The 20,488-nt window shown below is 34.0% G+C and overlaps 2 protein-coding genes and 1 long non-coding RNA gene across 3 annotated transcripts; all 3 read right to left on the minus strand.

Moving 5' to 3' along the window:
- Nucleotides 1,492-2,921, minus strand: LOC107605499. Its single transcript, XM_021108989.1, has 4 exons — nt 2,762-2,921; nt 2,507-2,608; nt 2,153-2,360; nt 1,492-1,568 (listed from the first exon to the last, which is right to left on the minus strand). The coding sequence occupies exons 1-4, from the start codon at nt 2,810-2,812 to the stop codon at nt 1,492-1,494; spliced, it is 438 nt and encodes a 145-aa protein (XP_020964648.1). The 5' UTR covers nt 2,813-2,921.
- LOC110265754 lies at nt 3,044-4,096 on the minus strand. The gene is made up of 3 exons (XM_021108991.1): nt 4,017-4,096; nt 3,833-3,938; nt 3,044-3,745 (listed from the first exon to the last, which is right to left on the minus strand). Exons 1-3 carry the CDS (start codon nt 4,094-4,096, stop codon nt 3,044-3,046), a joined length of 888 nt encoding a protein of 295 aa, XP_020964650.1.
- On the minus strand, nt 4,573-7,566 carry LOC107628820. The gene is made up of 2 exons (XR_001617859.2): nt 7,301-7,566; nt 4,573-4,946 (listed from the first exon to the last, which is right to left on the minus strand). It is a non-coding gene; the product is annotated as an uncharacterized LOC107628820 (long non-coding RNA).

A 20,488-nucleotide genomic window follows, 5' to 3' on the forward strand; every position in this document is an offset into this window, starting at 1 on the left:
AAGGTTGCGATCTAAGAGAAAGTTTCGAGCTGAGAGATGAGGATAGGTTCTCAATTATGAAAAGGGTTGCGAGCTGAGAGAGGGTTGAAAAGTAAGAAAGGGTTGCAAGGGTTTAGGGTTCTTAGTTGAGTGATAAAGAGGGTTCGAGGGTTTAGGGTTCTCACTTTTAAGTGAGGGATGTTTTTAGTGATGGATGTTCTTAAGAAAAAATTAAGTGTTTAAAGGAAAAATTAAATTTCAAGTGAGAACCCTATTGTCACGCTTTTTTAGGGTGCCAAATAATTAGAGGATATGGGCATGTTTTAAAAAGGTGTCTATAGGAAAACAAACTATCCACACTTTAAAAACGTGCTTGTTTCCCTCTTTGATCACGCTTTTGAAGCATGGTAAAAAAATATGGCCCAATCACTAATTAATCACCATCCTCATAAAAGCATGACGATTAATCCCTTTCAACCACACTTTTGAAGCATTACACAGAAAAAGCATGGCCAAATATCTAATCAATTGCCACTCTCATAAAAGTGTGGTTGTTGACTCCTTTTGGCCACACTTTTAAGCGTGACAAGAAAAAGGTGTGACGACAGACTTTTGTCTTATAGTAACTGTATACCTTCTCCTCGACTTTAATTTCATCGCGTGAAACCTCGTTATACATATACACAACATCAGCATAGTAGCTTTCACTAGCTCAACGAAAACCATTTCTGGTTTTCCAACCTTGACAATAACATTCCACCAACATTCATGAAAATAGTTCTAGATATTAGCAACTGATTGGATAGGAAATTTGCACAAAAAGGACTGATCATGTTGAACCCAAAAGAGAATTTGCCGTAATCCAAAGGGTTGAAACAGTAAACAAGTAAGATTGAGAATAATTCATTGTGTGTGGTGTTTTGGGTTTTATCATTGTGAACACATAGGTTGGTGCAGAACCACACGACGACGGCACGACAAAATGGAATTCTTGCGAAGAGATCAGAGAAGCGATGGGGGAGGAAATAGAAAGGAGATTAGAGTGGATTGTGAGATATGAGAGCTTGTTACTAATGAAATCTGAAGAGAGAAAAAAATACTGTTAAAACTTGCTTGTTGGTGAAAATGAGAACTTATTGCTAGCTAATGGATTTGAGTATCATCAAATACAATTAGTGATAACTATTGCCGCTAAAATCTTAAAGACTTTTTTTTTAATTATACTCACTTTATTAGAACTAACAACCTATAATTTTTTTATAATAATAATAATAATAATAATAATAATAATAATAATAATAATGATAATGATAATGATAATGATAATGATAATTTGCATTTGAATTTTGATCAAGAAAATTTAAAACAAGCTTTCTATTAAAATGCTCTTTTTAACAAACTAGAGTATTAAAAGCAGTATTTATCAATACATAATAGAGGTTTCTTCGTCATTTTATTGACTTTTAATACATTTTGCAAAAAATAAAAAAAAGCCAAAATATGCTAATTCTTCTAGGCTAACAGTGCAACAAAGCCACCAACTATGAGTCCCACAGCAGTTATAGTGATGCCAATTCCTATAACACCATCTGCATATATAACATTGAAATTTCAGTTCAGTTAATGTTCCAATACTTATTTTAAAATTCATAAAACTATAAATACCATCCAAATATAAATTAAATTTGAAAAACAAGTCATACAATGTCAAAATATATATATATAGGCAGAGGGCGCACACTCAAAACTGAAGCAATGATTGAATTATATCTGAGTGAAGTAAACTAATAGTTAGATCTACTCGACTTTCAAAAGTGAAAATAGTAAACATTCTCTTGAGTATAGTAAGTATATCAACAGCTCTCGAAAACAGGGTAGCACTAGAGAAATTGAATGAAATCCACTCATACAAAAACACACTAAAACATGCACTCTTAAACTAAAACTAAGTCACGTATCAATAAATATATAAAACCAAGCTTCACACCCAAATATAAACAGTGATAAAAAAAAGCATCCTGTCCAAACTTCATCAATTCGCACCTACTACATAACCTTTAACGCATGGAAATCCTTAGAAAATGTGATACTTATTCTCAACAACATATCCACTTCAAATGGATAACTATGAAGATCTTCCTTGCATCAAACGAACTCATGTTCGGTAAAATACAACATACTAAAGCATCTGAAACAAATTTACCATAAGATGATTTATTACCCCACAATAAAGAAGGTGTTGGACCAAGTCCTAAACCACGTACGTAACCACTTCTATCACTTCCCAATACTTGAGAATAAATATCTCCTTCCCAAGCAACACCATTAATAGATTCTTCATTAGATAGCTCGCCATTATTCAACTTCTCTTCAATTAGTTCCTATATAGAAAAAACTAAATGTTACAATTGAGTGAAGCTAAAAAGAAGGATACATGTATGTTTCTATTTTAGAACTAAATGCATGATTTAGTTCCTTTATACTTTTCAATCACAGCAACAAGAAGATACAAATTCATAAATTTTACCACTGCTTTTGCAGACTCCTCATCCAATGGTCTACCATCCTTACGCCTTCTATGAATTTTGAGAAAAATCTCTGCTCGTGAAGGTTCGATTCCATCCTTGGCCTAACAAAATAACAAAGTCAAAAGAGAAGTGCAAAAAAGAAAAATTTTCAGTGTTCTCATATAATATATACTGTGCTGCGTTGCTAATGGTTCTAGAAAAAAAAAACAGTGCATTTTTATAAAATATCTGAAATAAAAATTACGCATAAGTACCAGTTCATCCATCAAAGTTGCAATGCTTTTGGATCCTCCCGTGTGAGGCATTTTTTGCTTTGCCCTATTAATCCTATTTGCTTGGGTACGTTTCTATCATAACACATTATGGATTAGTAAAATACACTACTACACACACGTGCAATTATTTCTCTATTTTTCTATTTTCTATATCTATACAGTTTCAGTAAAATAGTAAGTTCTATTTCTCCATGCATGTTCACGGAATCTACTTTGGCCTAATTAATTTGCTGCAGTTATGGCAGAATTAGAATTAAAAAATTACTCAGAATTGTCATCAGTTTGATTTGGTGAATGTCCATGATCAATTACTATATCATTAACCCCACTTCTAACCCAATCAGTATTCTCATCCTCAAAGTGACGAATTTCCTCTAACAAAGTTAAGTCACCATTATCATTTTGCATTAATTGCTCAAACTGCATGATTTTCTTTTCTCCCATATTATATATGTCTCGAGGACTAATTAGCCTAGGGATAAACCATTCATGATCATGAGGATCTTTCACAAATATCACTTGTTGAGCTTGGTTTGCAAATACAAAAGGTTCATCACTCTCTTGATCACCGGTATGTATTAAGCATGAAAAGTTCACTAGTGTGAAACCCAAGTCATCTTTCTTAACTCCTCTACCTTTGGTTATGTCAACCCATTCACATTTAAACAAGACAACCTTAAATTCTTCAAAGTAATTTAACTCTATAATATCAGTCAATCTTCCATAATAATTGATATTTCCCGACTTGGGAGAATTGTCACTTGCACTTGCATAGCTAATCACCTTTGAGACAACCATGACACCAGAATTTTGTGTTGCCTTGGACTCTTCATGATTTTTTGTTCGAAATCGATACCCATTGTTCAAATCAAAACCTTTGAATCGTCTTGCAATGTAACTTGGACCTCGTGAAAGGGTTCTTATATCACTTTGGGTACCAAATGTGATATCCAACTTGTTAATCTAATCAGAAAATAATATAGAAGCTATAAACTTTTGAGAACGTAACATGATATTAACCAAAAACTAATAATTAAATCCTTTACTTACTTCATCCTTGAACCATTCATGAAATGAATTAAAATGCAAGCGATCAAGTTGATGTGGAGAAAGGCGACGCTTGCGATGTGTTCTCTTGATCTCACTAATATGTTCACTGTACATGTGATCCATATATATGTCACTGATAATGTTATATATGGTAAACAATAAAGAGAGCTAGATGATCACTTACTTTCTATAATCTTCAACCACTTTAGAAGCACAATTGAAGAGCACATATTGATGGGTTTGCAACCATGTTTTATCATCCATTAGAAATGCTTCTTCTTTGCCAAATGGCTTCCCAGTCACAACACCGAATCACATGTTAGGACAAAAGTAAAGGTTCCAATTGGCTCATTAATTCTCAAGCTTACTTCTTATTTTATAGAAAATAAAAACTCAATAGAAACTTATTTAATTTTTATTTATCGTATTAAGGATCATTATCACTAAATATGAACATTATTAAAAGAGATTTGTTTGAAAAATAGTTAAACAAAGAGACTAAATTAGCTTGCTTGGTGAGACAACCAACTAACCTTGTTCAGGGACCGCACACCACTTGTGTTTTCTTTTTTGGTTCGGAAATGGCAGCTAACTAACTTTGTAGGCTGTGGTTGAGATGTTGAGATGTTGTTTCTTATTTTGTGACAATTACAACTAAATTAAAAGAAAACAAATACCAAAAAAGAAAACAAATACCATTAACAAATAGCTTCTTAAAGACATAAGGTATCTTCTTTTTGCCACGAATAATATTAACAAATTAAAAGATACATATATTCAACCAGGATAATCCCAAGAAGTGGAAAATGCACAAAGCTCTGTGAAGAAAGTTTACCAAATAACCATATGGATAATACAAGATATCAAAATGAGAGGTTCTACATTGTTATTTTTAGTACTGACAATGCTATATATGCAAGAACACAATTTATAAAAATTAGACATGCACCCATTACAAAAGTAATGCTTATCACAAACTCTACTAATTGAACGGAATCTCATCAGTATTAATTCCAGCCTCACCAATGTTTGGCAGCGTGTCAATAGTCTCCAAGACTGTGAGACTATTTAATTCATATATGTATATGCCTTGTCTTGTAAAATGAGAACGAGTCTGCAATGAAAAGAAACAGAAGTGAGATGGGAGTATTCTTCACAAGGAAAGAATTATGCTTATTGGCCCATTCATTATCTAGTACGAATGGTGCTCTTACCATTCCAATTATCTAATATAGTAAATTAGTAATTGGAAAAAATGGAATCATTTTATTTGATGATTGATGTGCAGTTCATACATATACACACGCCAAAGGATAGGAGTGCAACTATTAAGTATAGCTACTATACAGTGACATACAAATTTGCAAAATACACAAGAAACAAAAACAGTGTGATAGTGAATATTGAGAAAATGGCATGATGGTGTAATCAAATATTCATAAAATAGATCGGAGTCCAAGCAACTTCACTAGTACCCAACTTCGTTGAAAACCACCGCCAACCATCTTTGATGAGCACTCCATACCCAAGAATTGTCCAATAACATTTTAGCAACAGTAAATCATGAGTGCACACAAAACAAATCATCACAAAATAGGAGAAAAGTTGGAAAAGTTGAGATTTTTAGCTTTCTGTATTCATACAAACCGCAAGTATTGAAGTTAGAAAGTTTAATTCCCAAAGAGCAACAGAAGTGATTGAATTAAACAAACAGAGGCGTTTTGGGAAAAGAAGATAGTTGTATCACTCGGAACAATGAAGACAATCAGATCATAGAGAAAGCCCAATCAAAACTCACACACAACACAATGAAAAAAAGCAACTACCTTATCACCAACTCCAACAATAGCAAGAAGACTTGAGCTGAACAACATCTCAACAATAATAAACCCAAGTTAATTTAGTTGTAATTGTCACAGAATAACAAACAACACATTTTAAAAGAAAAAATGGCAAGCGACAAATACTCAAATATCAATATGCAAAAAAATACACAGAACGATTCCTAGTCAATGCATAAGAATAAATAAATATAAACTATAAAACAGCAGTAAGAGAAAGCTTGAAAACAACAAGGGAGCAGTTTCTATTTTTCTAAGATAGAGACAGAGAAAGGAAAGAAAGAGGGGTATTCCAATAAACATAAATAATAGTGTTGTAATAGGGAAAAGGACATGACAAGAACAAGTAGTTTACAAAACAAGTGGGTAAATAGCTACAAAATTATAACAAAAAAAAATGAACCACGCCTTCCAATAAAATAGCAAAATAAAACCCCCAACCATTAGCAGTTTCCAGAAAATGGGACCATGCTCCCACTGCCACCGTAACAGAAAACCAACCCAACATCTTCATAACAGTACCTCGGACGAAAGCGAACAACTCTAAACCCAAAATCTAAGGAAACAAAAGCCTAGAACCTAAGATCTTAGTTTACGCGACAATGACAAAAATTAAATTAAAAACAAAGAAGAAAACACAGTTCTTAAGTTCAAGACTAAATTAAAAATAAAGACTAAAACCTGAATCTGGCTTTGGAGTTGACCCAGCTTGAATTCCTGGTAACCAAACCAAATTAGAATGACATATTACAGGTTTCAGCACTTCCAAAAAGAAAAGCAACAATAAAAATTACCTGTTCCTGTAAAGCCTCTCTCAGATGAGATACAAGGCTAGCTCTAGATGATTCTATAGCTGTTAGTTGCTCAATGAAGTCCCTAAGTATGACATTATGTCCCTGGAGTTCATCTACTACTGCAGATCCACGGAATTGCCGTACTCATTAAAGATTAAATAAGTAAGGAATATCCAAATAAGATGAAATCAACAAGACTCCCATTAAACACATTACCTAATAGTCTACTTACATTACAACTAATACACAAGCTGCTTGGATGAAAGTGTAATATCAAATAAATACAGGGAGTGTATTAAATAAAATAAAATAAATTAAAAAAGATGAAAATAATAATAATAAAAAAATATTTTCTAGTTGTTCAGACTTCAGATCCTTTGTTTCTATAAGGCAGTCACTTGAACAAAATCCATTTGATCCTAAACGATTGTCTAATTTTAATTACGCACATGAATTGAAAAAATAATAACAAATCTTATGGTTTTATATATAGATTAAAACACTCAAACCAAGCTCGTAAGCTAAAACACACATCAAAGACACACTAATCAGGCATCATCCAAATTGTAGATTCTTTTATCATCTCACATCTTAAATTGAAAATAAAAATAAACCAAACACAGTTCATTTGACTACGCATAGCTTCAGTTGCACGATAACATTAATAACAGAAAACTAAATTCAAAGTTTAAGAACTGGAACCACAAGATCTAAATCAGTGAAAATAATGAGTAACGCAAACGCGAAGATCTGACTTAGAAGAGAATGAAATGAAGGAGTTGTAAGAGAGAGCACAGTAAATCGAAGCTGCGAATGAGTCAACTCGGCGATACCTGAAGGAGCAGATCGGAGCTGCAAGAAGGATCTGAGTCAGAGCGAGTTCGTGAGCCCTAAATCGAAAATGAGAGAGAAAGATAGAAAGCTATAGGCATGAGCCTTTCTCTTCTCTGAACAACATAGAAAGGGATAGAAGGATCTGAGTCAAAGAGCACAGTTGCTTGATCTGAACTGTAGCAGCGACGGCGGCAGCGACCGCTACGGTGAGCTTGGCGGTGAGGTTAGGCTCTCTTCTCTAACACGTCTTTCTTTGGTTTTTCTGAATCCCTTATTTGAGTCATTTCTTTAGTTTAAATACAAGATTATTTTACTAAAACTAATACTAGCCCTAATTTTATGGCCACTAAAAATATTTTATTAAAAAGGTAATGATAGTAATAATAATAATTGTTATTACACTATAATTTTAATAAGAATAATACTGGCCATAATTTTATAGCCACTAAAATTTTTTTACCAAAAAATATTTTAATGATAATAATATTAGTCATAGAATATATTAGTGGCAATAAAGATAATTACCGCAATAAGATATAGTAACAACGGCAAATATATAATTGCCACAAAAGCATAACTTAAATAAAAAAAATAACAGCCATTGTATTATTGCCGCTAAAAGTTTGTCGCTAAAACTAATTGTTCTTGTAGTGTCACTTAGTCATTAATGTTTAAAATTATGGGATAAAATATGTTGTTGAATTACTAGACTAAAAAGAATTGAGTTAATGGTTAAGTGATGACCAAAAATAACAAATTCTGATAGTCTTTTAAGAGAGTGACACAGCCAAAAGCGTGATATTCTGATGTTGAGGGTGTTTCACTAAGTTTGTTTCCATTTATAATTTCTTTTTTTCTCAATTATTTTGGGAAGACTTGAAAGAATTCTTCCGTGTGATTATGGAACGAAGATTGAATGTAAAATGCCCTTCTGTATTAATTATTTGACATAATAATATTTGTTTCCTTTTTTGAAATCTGATCCAAATTTGACATTAATTATGAAAGATTAAATTATCTAATAATTTTCCATGATCGTCTTTATATAAAGACAGTTTTATGTGACTATCATATTAATAGTTAGTAATAAAAATATTTGTTCTTATGGAAATTGATTACCCATTCTATACCTACCTTTTTGGCAACCTAGTTTTATGTCAATACTTTTAGTACATTAATTTATTTTTTATGTTTTCTCTTTAATTAATTATTTATAATACTCAAAACCAGACCTTATTTACAAGAAGCAGTTTTTACTGGAACTTTGCCAAAAGAACTCGTGTAGACCTTTTCTCTTCTTTTTTAGAATATCTTATTTTAATAAGTTTTGTTGGGTAAACAAATATCTTAATTGATGGTTACGATACTTGTCAAAATATTTTTATACAAAATTCTTGTTATGCATGCTTTAGTTTATTGAAGGGGTGCATGGGTATTATTAAAACTCATTATTCATCTTATACAGTAAAAAAGAGGTAAATAAAAATACAATTGTGATAGTGGAGATGCAATGACTTCTAAAATTATAAAATCCTCTTTCTTGCAAGAGTTAAAACTTCTGTGTTTGGTCTATATGCCTACTTAATTCATTATCATGCTCCTCATTTCTTTTTTTTTTTTTTGTTCAGTGAAGATTTGCTTTGTGATAGTGTCTTGTGTAAGTGTAATGATAACCTAATCCTTTTTTTTAAGGATGTTGAATATAATAAAAGTGATTCTAAGGTTGTATTGATGGTGAGTCTAACTCCAATATATGCTACCCCTCCCCCAAAATTTTCACCAATCTGAGAAGTTTATTTTTATATAGTTTTGATTCACTACAACAAACAAGAATTTTTGCAACGGTCAAAAATTGCTGTCGTAGATCGAAAAACCGTTCCTAAAACTTTAGGCAACACTTTGGCAACTGTTTTTGACCTGTAGTATATGTGACCATTATCAATGCTCATAGGCAACGGTTGTCTACCTAAGGCAACGGTAACAAAAAAACTGTTGTCAAAGTTACTAGCATAGACAACGGTTTTGAAAGAAAATTTTAAACAACAGTTTCGAACAGTTACTTGATAAGTAATGGTTTAGAGCCATTCTCTTTCATGATCCAACGGTTTAAAATCATAACTGGATTGGCAAAGATTTTAAACTGTTGTAATTTTATTTTACACAAAGCCAACGGTTTTAAAGCGTTACCGTTGGTGTCATTTTTTTGGCAACAGTTTTAATACCATTGCCATTTTATAGTTGTCTAAGACAACGGTTTTAAAGCGTTATCATTGGTGTCATTTTCTGGCAACGGTTTTAATACCATTGCCATTTTGTAATCATTTTTTACAATGATTTTAACAGCATTGTCTTTTGTAACTTTTGACAATAGTTTTTTGTAATATATAATTTTTTATTTACAATAGTTTTCTCTTGAATGAAATTAATTCCTTTTTTTAATTATTTAGTGTCAATAAATAAACTAAACTATTTGAATCAAGTCACTAAAGAAAACTAATTGAACATTTTCCATCAAATTTGACTTATAAAAATTGTTGTAAAATTCACAATCACATTATATTATCATTGCAAGATAACATAGTACTAGTCTAGGTCATAACTACTTGTACTTATATCATTATTATTTTTCAAAATACCATATTACTATAGCCTAAGTCATGACAACCTCGAACTATATCATCTAATTTTGCAAAAAATATAATAACAAAAAAAAGTTGAAATAGCTAAGTAGCGAATATATTTATCATCTTGTCCACAAGTTCATGACTTTTACTCTATAACATTTGCTCTTAAAATTTTGACTTTAATCAAGTTCGATTTCCCCTTCAACATAGTTTTCTTGTAAATAAAAAAAATCAAATATAAAACTACACATCTTTAATACTAATAATGTTTACTAAAAATATTTGAGACAGAGAGGACAAACATATATATCATAACATTCTCTAATTTGGATACACAAAACAATTGAATCAACATTAACATAATCAACCATTTTTAAGATATGATAACATATAGAAATTTTAACAACAAATAATACCTTGTCATGCGCACCATTATTCGGATTGCCTAAAGTGATTCCTAGTTGAGCAGCTAACATCTCAAGGTCTACTCCTAAGCTTTTTTGTTGCAGCATCATCTTAACAAGCGATTTTAGTTCATCTACTTCTTTTTGCATCACATCAACATTACCATCTAATGTTGCTTTCTCAGCTGCATGTTGCTTCTTAAGGGTGGCAATTTCTTCAACAAAATTGGTGTGGTAACTCTTCCATGACATCGCACTCTCCCTGCCTTCTCTTTCCCAAATATGGATCGAAAATCTCTAATTACTGATTCTTTAGACTTTTTATTTTCAGCTTGCAGATGTGCCTATATTAATGTGAATAATAATAATAATAAAAGAGTAACTACACAATTGGACTAAAAACATATATCATTTGACAACATCAAAACAAATAATAAAAATTAAGAGTAATATCAAGATTCTTTAACTCAACTACAAGCATAAAAGTAACCACAAGTGATGGACAAATGGTCAAGACACAAGAAATTCATAACCTATTTTAACCAAATCAACTCCCAATACTTACAATAACATCCAAAGTGTCTTCATCCAATGATTTTTCCTTTGTGCTTTGGCGAATCTCAACAAACATTTCTTCTTGAGTGGGTGGTTCATTATTTTTCTTAGAAGTAGCCTATAAGTCTAGTTAAAATTGCATTTATATAGAGTTAAAATAAGTTTATTTTCTAAAATCAACACATACTTGATACTCAAAGACACACGCCACACATACACATACAAATGCACAACGAATAAAAAATTGTACCAACCTTGCACGTATTCTTGCAAAATATATTGGACCCTTTCGATGCCTAAATTTCTGTTGTGCCCTATTTTTCTTATTCTGCCTAGACATTTTCTACATATCAAGAGACAAGTATTCAAAAGATCATCATATTTCACTCATAAATGTATATAATATAATTGTATAAACAATTATATAAGAACCGAAGTTTTCATGTAAAACTGCTTTAATAAAATAATAACTTTAACTGCTCGGAATAGGTTCGAAAATATAAAAATGATATTTTGAAACTAAAAAGGTAAAATTTGAATTCAGTGAATTCAAATGAGTTGGAAAATGTATTGTTTGCAAAAATTTTTTGTACAAAGGTGTATCGGTGCTTAAGTCGGCAATACCGGCTCTAGTCTGTCTGGTACCGTGTTTTGAGAAAAATAAGATTTTGAAAATTAAATTTGTTGTTTTGAAAGGACAAAAATAATTTATAATTGAAAATCGGGCAATAATTCTAAAGGTTTTAGCCCAAAGTGGACCAAACAGACCTAAAATGCTAATGAGTTAGACCAAGCCCAAGCCCAACATATATATTCACATTTAAGTGGCCATCCTAGCCACTTTCAGCACAAACAAGAGAGGGGAAGTGATAAACCACAATTTTATGGTTTATCTTGTGTCTTATTTAGTGGATTTTATCAACTTTTTTCACATTTATTCACTAAAATAGCATGGTTTTTGTAATTCTCCCTAATTTGTGCTTAACAGTGAAAACATGCTTTTTAGGCATTAAAATAGCTAAATTTAATTCACTTTTCTTCCATTCGATGCCTTGATATGTTTGTTTGAGTGATTTAAGGCTTTGAAGGCAAGAATGACTTGAAAGAAATGGAAGAAAAGTATGCAAAGTGGAGAATTCATGAAGAAATGAGGATTTGCAGAATTCATGGCAGCGCATGTACGTGGCTCACGCGTGCGCGTGGGAAGGAAATCTGCCAGGCGACGCGTATACGTGGCCCACACGTATGCGTGACAAGTGGCACATGACCAACTTAAAGGCAATATGCTAGGGGCAATTTCTGAGCCATCCAGGCCCAAATCCAACTCATTTCTGAAGTTATTTGATGTAGAATTCAAGTGGGAACAAGGGGAGAGCAATTAGGGATAAATAGAAACATGCTTTAGGTCTTCTAGAGAGAGAAGCTCTCTCTTCGATCTCTCTAGAATTAGGTTAGATTTAGGTTAGATTTCTCTAAATCTACGTTTTAATTCTTGCTTTGATTTAGTTTTCTTTACAATTTATTATTCTTACATCTTTGTTCTCTTAGCTTTACTTATTATTTCCTCTATTTTGTTGTCTTTATGTTTATGAACTGTTGTTAGTTTTAATTTCCATTAATTCCATTTATGTTTATGTTTCTTTGATGTTTAATTGAGTTGTTATTGTTATTTCCTTACATTGGGTAGTCGTAGAATTTATATTTCTTGCCAATTTACTATGCTTTTCTTTTATGCCTTCCAAGTGTTTGATTAAATGCTTGGTTGGGTTTTAGAGTAGATTTTGGTACTCTTGACTTGTGATTGAGGATTTAGGACCCTTGAGATCATTGATGTCCAGTTTCATTGGCAATTTAGGATTATTAGTGGTTCTAGGACCAACTATGTCCACTTGACTTAATCCTCTGATGTTAGAGGGCAACTAAGTGGAATTAACTCTTTGTAATTGCCATGTTGTGATCAATGCTCCAAGATAGGAACCCTTGACTCTTGATCCTTGCCAAGACCCATATTAGTTGTTTGTTTTACTTTCTTGTCAATTTTATTTTCTTGTTAATCAAACCCAAAAACCCCCAAAAGATACAATCCCATAACCAATAATATGCACACTTTCCTGCAATTCCTTGAGAGACGACCCGAGGTTTAAATACTCTCGGTTTTTATTGGGTTTAACTTAAGTGACAAACAAATTATACTTTGATTGAGGATTAATTGTTGGTTTGGAACTATACTTGCAATGGAATTATTTTATGAAAATTCCTAACCAATATTTATCCCCCATCAGGAGGCATTGGGTCGAGAGAGAAGAGAGGTGAGGGTTTGGTCACTATTCACCACCAACTTCCGGTGGCCATATCTTGAGCTACGGAGTTCCGATTGATGAGCCGTTTGTGGTCACGCAAAGCTCTCGCTGAGCTCTTCAATTCTATTTAAAAAAAAGGTAAGCAACTCGAATCCCAAGCTCCAATTTTCTGTTCTTTGACAAATTCGAGTTATGGCTTTGTTAGATTAAGATTTTCATAGTTTTGTTTGTTTATGGGTGATCTAGCATTGGAATATTGTTGGGTTTTGCCCCTAATCTCGTTGAATAAGATAAGGTCTCACTAAACCCTTGTATTTAGTTGTTTTTGTGAACCCTAGGTTTGATGTTGGTATATTGTATGATGTTAGATTGAGTTTTGGTGTTTGTTGGAGTTGGTTTGAGGCTTTAGATCGAGTTTGGTGGCTTCGTTTTTGTGTTTGGTGCATTTTAAGAATCGACCAAGGTATGATTTCGATTTTTTTTATTTAATATATAATGTTTCTGGATACTTAGGCTAGTTGACCTTAAGATAGGAATGAATGGTTATTGATGGTTGTGGATTTGATTATTATGATGATTTTGATGATTGATATTGATTAATGATGTTATTGAGAATTATTGATGATCTTTGAGTTGGATGAATATTGAGGAGGGTATATATGTGTGTTGGTAAATAATGCTTGTGAGGAATTGAAATTACAGAAATTGTATGGATTTGTTTGTTTGGGTTTGAAATTTTATTAGATATATGGAAGTATTGAATTGGAATTATGGATTTTGTGTTGATCTTTGGTGGATATGTTGATTGATTTAGGTGTGGAAGTGATGGAAGTACAATGGAATGGTAAAGTGTAGTATGTGGTAGTGTTTTGTGATGAATTGAGTCGGTTTTGGTTTGGTAAAGGTTTTGGAATTTGGAAACTAGAGAACTTTGATGTTTTTGTGTAAAACCATTTTTTGTGAACTTTGACAGAGTATAACTTGAGCTTCAGTTTTTGAAATTAGTTGAAATTTATCTTAAATTAAATTTCATTCAAAGATCCTTAAATTGTTATAAAGTTTGATGAAAATGAATTTTTTTAGAGGAAGTTATGAACGTTTAAAGTTTGGTGTTTAAAACTGATTTCTGCAACTTTACAGAATTCTGCAATTCTGGGATGGCATGCATACGCAAACCCTCCATACGCGAGCGTGCCATTCTGTTTGGCACCTATGCATACACAAACTCTTGTATGTGTATGCGAGAAGGGCAAAATTTTAAATATGCGTGCACATACATTTGGCATGCGTACACATACACCCTATTTTGCTGAAAAATGATTTTTTCTTCGTTTTTAAGGGTTCTCTAGCTTTCCAAACTTCCATAACTCCTCTTTAAGACTTGTGGTTAATAATTAGGCCTAAGACTAGCATAGCTGGGTTTATGTTTGATATTTAATGGAGTTATATACGGGTTTTACAAGACGGTGACTTCGGCTTGGTATGTCAGTTGGGTGGTTGAAAGAACTGAAGATTGATGGTTTATAGGTTATAGTAAACTCTCGTTGCAAATATAGTTACTAAGCCAAGCAATCAACCTTTCTTACAAACGTTTTGGTTGTCACAAGTAACAAATCCTTTAAAAGTGATAACCGAAGTATTTAAACCTCGGGTTGTCTTCTCAAGGAACTGCAGGGAAGTATGTTCTTATTATTGGTTATGAAGATTGTAAATCGGGGTTTTGAAGATGAGGAACAAGTAATTTAAATTACAATTAAAATAAGTAAAAGACTGTAAAATAAATAAATAACTGTAAAAACACACTTTTGGCAAGGTATGAGAAATTGGAAGTCCTATCCTAGTTATCCTTATCAATGATGATGAAAATTGAATCTTAATTCCACTTAGTTAACCTTTACTAGAGCAAGGGAAGGTCAAGTGACTAATTAGTTTGATCTTCAAATCCTAGTTAATTCCTAGAAAAAGATTGGGATTATTGAAGTTCAATTCAATTAGCAAAGATAACAATTATTAAACTGAAATACCTCAAATAATATTAATTCAAAGAATAATCTGTAACATGGAAGAATTCATAAACTAAATTGAGAAGATAAATAAAAAGGAATGTTGAACCTGATAGAAAGAGATAATCCTGAAAGCAAAAAGAAATCCTAATTCTAAATCCTAAAAGAGAGAGGAGAGAACCTCTCCCTCAAAACTACATCTAATTCATGAATACTAACTAATTGGAGACTCTCCTTTGGATGGATGCATTTCCCCACTTCATAACCTCTGATCTGTGCCTTCTGGACTTGGATTTGGGCCAAAAAGGGCTTCAGAAATCGCTGGGAGCATTTTCTGTACTTTCTGGTGCGTGGCCTCTGTCACGTGTCCGTGTGGGTCACGCAGTCGCGTCATTTAGAGTTTTCCTTGTCACGCGGTCGCTTTAGTCATGTGTCCGCGTCATATGTGTTTCGCTTATGGCGCGCGATCGCGTCAATCACGCGGTCGCGTCACTGCTTGTTTCTTCAAAAACTCCATTTTGTGCTTTTCTTCCATTTTTGTGTGTTTTCTTTCCATCCTTTAAGTCATTCCTACCTTAGAAGATCTGAAACTACTCAACACATGAATCACAGCATCGAATGGAAGTAAAGGGTAATTAAAATAATTATTTTTAAAGCATAGGAAACATGTTTTTCACATACATCACATAATAAGGAAGGGAAAGTAAAACCATACAATTAACATGAATAAGTGGGTGAAGGATTGAATAAATCACTCAAATTGAGCACAATATATATCATAAAATATGGGTTTATCAACCTCCCCACACTTAAACAATAGCATGTCCTCATGCTAAATCCAAGACAAAGAGTAAGGTAAGGTTAAAGTGGTGGAATCTCATGCAATGCAATCTATTCTAAATGCAACTACCTAAATGAATCATGCAATTCTAATTTGTTATTCCCTTGTGTATAAAGCTTACATGTAGTTGTATTAATTCACATTCTCAAGGAATCTTATATATATAGCCAAACCTTAGATAGTGATAAAGTACCTTTACAATTGAGATGGGAGAGAACAATATTTTACAATTTTGCAAGAAAATTAATAATTTAAGCAGAGATATATGTTGATGAGCTATTGAACCCTCACTGAATTTTGTGTTTACTCTCTAGTCACTCAGTGTTTATTGGGTTAATCACTGTATTCTTCTTTTTATCCTTACTTTCTATAACTTTATTCTTCATCTAACCAATCAACAATTATAGAATATAGGCATACAAAAATCATGAGGTCTTTAATTAAGGTTGTAATGGGGTCAAGGTAAAGGTAAGGGTATATGTATAAGGCTAAGTGAGCTAATTAAGTGAATCCTTGATTAGTCTAAGATCTCACTTAACATACATGTTTTGTAAAGCAAGGCTTCTTTACCTATTTTCCCATATTTTTCCCACTTTTTATGTTACAAGCTCATATTTTAATTTTTTTCCATGTACATCGCTTTTTGCATTTGGAAAATTCTTTTGTATCTCTTTTATTCAAATACTGAAAAATAAAAATTTTTTTATTTTTATTTTTTTTTATTTTTTTATTTATTTTTTTTATGCACATGGTAATTAAATTATTTTGATTTCACATGAGCATGCTTCCCAAAACTTTTAAAAATAAAAATTTTTATTCTTTTTAACTTTCTACCCTTTTGTTTCTATCATCCATGTTCCCATAAGGTTCCCACACTTACACAATACACAATTTCTATCTTAAGCTAACCAAGGATTCAACTTGGGATTTTTATTTTGTTTTTCTGCTTAAGGCTAGTAATGTGGTTATAAAACAAGAGGGGATTTAAAGGCTCAAGGGGGCTAACAAGGGTGATGTAAAAGGTAGGCTAATTTGGGAATAGTGAGCTAGAATCAAACAATGGCCTCAATCACTTTCTTGGTATGTATCTATATTCTATAATCGGACATATAGATTAAAACAAAGTAAAGAACACCAGAATAAATAAGAAGGGCGAAACACATAGAAATAAAATATTATGGTTTAAATGTAACCATGCAATTAAGCTCAAAACTCACAGGCTGTGTGTTCTCTAACTCAAAATCATATATCAGTTATATATGTCAAGCAAGTAAAAATTAAGAGTTCCCATTATTCTCAATGTAAATCTTAAGGTGGCTTTAAAGTTCTAGTGTTTCTCCTTGATGAAATGTTGTTAACTAACTAACATGTAACGCTATATATACAAGGTGTGGGTTGTTTTTATTCTGTTAAAGTCTCTAGTTTACTTCCTTTTTATATTTTTAATTTAAACTAAGTTATCTTATGCTAAAAAGGGTAAATTATACTAATTTATCCACATTTTCTATAACTAATAAGTTAGAATTGCAACTAAACGAAATGGCTAAAATATGAACTAAAGTGCAACATACAGAAATATAGTAAAAATACATGAAAATAGCAATGTATAAGTACTGAGAAAATAAAAATAAAAATAAAGAGAAAAATACAGAAAAATAATAAAGTAAAAAGAGTCTGTAATGGTTCACCAAAAAATATACGCCAGAAATGGCGATCTCCCCACACTTAATATGAAGCATCGTCCCTGATGCTCACTCAAGCAGGGTGTGAAGGGGTGTCATCACTGGAAGGATGGGTAGCTGGAGTCTCTGTGGTGGTGGTCTGAGGATCTGCCTGCTGCAGAGGAGGTGCTGACTGAATAGGAACCTCTGGGTCTGCAGCCTGAATCTGATGCGGGGCCTCCTGCTGGGGCGCAGCTTGCTCCGTGCCTGCCTGCGCAGCCTCTCTCTGTGGATGGGTCTCCGCCTCGTGATCATCCGCCTCCTCCTCAGATGGCTCTAATGGGGTGTCAGGCTCGGAGGGGATGTCGCTGCCAGAACGGATCATCAGCTTCAGGTGCTCATAGCGTCGCTTGCTGTGACACTCAGATCTCTCGTATCGCCGCCGGTTGCGGTGCTCCATCTGGTCTAGCTGCTGAAACAGACGGTGCACTAAGTGATAAACTGGCTCTGAGGCAGGTGGAGGTGCAGTGGTGTTAGCAGGGGTAGCTGTAGAAGAAGTGGGGCCGGCAGATGGTGTGGCTGTCTCATCAGTAGGAGTGAGGAATGGAGGTCTATAGCCCAAAGCCAGAAAGTTCCTGCTGTGAGGGATAATTTTCTTGCATTTTGCAGCAGGTGGCTTCTCATCAGCATCCTCCCAAGGCACATCAGCTCGACGGCTAAGCTGTGTAATCAGATATGGAAAGGGGAGAGTGCCTCGGACGTGGACCCTGGCCATGTAGTACCAAATGAAGCGTGGCAGGTACAGGTCCTTACCTCCATCACACACCATAGGAGGGTGATCATTGCGGCAGGTAGCTCCGTCTCGTGAGTACTCGGCATAATAAAGTTGCTTAGGATCTGATGCCATAGCTGAGCCTCATTGTTCAAGTATGTCCGCTTGATTTCCTTAGGCATGGTGGTGTTCTGACACATGATCCATGGAACAGTCAGGTCAAGGGCTATCCTTGCCTTGACGGCATCCCAGTCAAACTTCATGAAGCGCATGTCCTCCTCAGCCTTTTGATAACTATCTGGCTGATCAGATTTAGGCAGGAGCTTCAGAACATCCTCTATGGCCTCTTCAGTGACCAGTATCTGCTTCCCTCTTAGGTGTACTACATCTTGGGAAGTTTTGAAGTAATTACAGTAAAATTCCCTTACCCAAGATGCATTGACCTCAGTCAGGTTTCTCTCCAAGAAGAACCAGCTTCTTTGTTTGATCTGATCAGAGGTGTATTGCTGGAGTTCTTCTGGGATCTTCAGAGTCTACTCCAGGTACAGGTTCCTGGAGGTTGCAAATACCGGATACTTCAGCTCGCAGTATCGGTTTGCAAACTTAATGGGATCAGTAGCAGGGAGTAGCTGGTCAGCCTTCTCCTGCGGGGTAAAGTGTTTCTCCTGCCAGGAGTCATCATGCATGATGTCCAGGATGGACATGGAGGATTCTTCTCTTTTCTATTTGCCAGTTGTTGCCTTTCCCTTTCCTTTTCTTTGGGTGTCAGACATCCTGAAAAACAAAAAACCAAGATATAATAAAAACAGGAAAACAAGTATGCAAATCACAAAATAAGCATATAGTGGCAAAGGAGCAGTGGAGTAAAGAAAATGAGTTAAGTAAATGTGCATTAAGGATTGAGTAGGAGTTAAAAGTACGAGAAGAAAAATTAACAATCCAAAATGTATTAGAAATCATGTTAATTAGGAAAAATTATCATCATGCCTTGGTTAGAAGGTTAAAGAGAATAGTGAAAAACCAGAAGAGATGTTTTGAAGGTTAGGTTGGTTAGGAATGAAAAAAAGAGTTTAGGAAGTTAAAATTAGTGAATTAGTAAAAAGTGGGTTAGAGTAAGTGGCATGATGATCATTTTCTAAGTAACAAGCATTCTCAATTAGAAGCTATAGTTAACTCATATCCAAACAAGGGAATCAGGTTGATGATGAATCAAAAATTGGAAGCTAAACATCAAAAATACAGATTATGAACCAGGAAATCAAAAAGAATAAGAAAGCTTGCCCTGGTATTCATGAATTGATTTGGTAAAAGTAGAGTAAAGCAGAGTTCAAAGTGCCAAAACCAAGACATGAATGAAAACAAAACAGTTTACAGAAAATTGGGCAGCATTCTGGCTAAAATTGGATGTTCCCGGAAAATAAACAGTAAGCAGGACAATTCATATGAATTAAAATAAACTGCAATTAGATATAATTAGCGTGAACAAGAAAGAACATTTGCAATAGCAACATGAACAGTAAGAACAACATATGAACATTACTAACATCATAGCAACAGCAGAATTGCGAAAATTATAAAACAAGAAGCACGAACAGCGCAATTAATCAGGCCTAAATCCACTAACCACATCCTAGGCTACCTAACCACCTAGAATCCGCTACAACATGCATATCTAACTAGCCTAATTATGAACATAAACAGAAAAATATGTAATTAACTGGGAATTGAAAGAAGGGTGGCATTCAGCGGAACCTGGTAGGCGGATGAATGAAAGTGGGGCAGAGAGATGGCTGGGGAATAGTGGTGGTGGCGGCTGACGCGGTGGTTGAGGGTGGCGCAGCGGCGGTTGGCGCGGCGGTGTTGTCTGTTCGGAGGCAGGGGGTTCGGGTGGGGTAATGGGGGTAGGGTAGGGGGTAATGGTGAAGAGGGGGGTTGGAAGAGAGGGGGTTTGCGGCGGTGACGGCGCGGTGGGCGGTGGTTGTCCGCAGTGGTGGCAGCGGTGGTTAAGGGAAGAAGAGAGAGAGAAA

The sequence above is a fragment of the Arachis ipaensis genome, chromosome B01 (assembly GCF_000816755.2).
Source record: "Arachis ipaensis cultivar K30076 chromosome B01, Araip1.1, whole genome shotgun sequence".
Lineage (NCBI taxonomy): Eukaryota > Viridiplantae > Streptophyta > Magnoliopsida > Fabales > Fabaceae > Arachis > Arachis ipaensis.

Bases quoted from the DNA above. Each gene is read 5' to 3' on its own strand.
- LOC107605499 (XM_021108989.1), bottom strand. From the start codon at position 2,812: ATGCCTCACACGGGAGGATCCAAAAGCATTGCAACTTTGATGGATGAA. The intron at 2,361-2,506 runs GTAAAATTTATG...TTTTCTATATAG, and splicing joins AGGAGTCTGCAAAAGCAGTG to GAACTAATTGAAGAGAAGTT. The intron at 1,569-2,152 runs GTATTTTACCGA...TTATATATGCAG, and splicing joins TTCAGATGCTTTAGTATGTT to ATGGTGTTATAGGAATTGGC.
- LOC110265754 (XM_021108991.1), bottom strand. From the start codon at position 4,096: ATGGATGATAAAACATGGTTGCAAACCCATCAATATGTGCTCTTCAAT. The intron at 3,939-4,016 runs GTAAGTGATCAT...TCACATGTACAG, and splicing joins GTGGTTGAAGATTATAGAAA to TGAACATATTAGTGAGATCA. The intron at 3,746-3,832 runs GTAAGTAAAGGA...TTTTCTGATTAG, and splicing joins ATGAATGGTTCAAGGATGAA to ATTAACAAGTTGGATATCAC.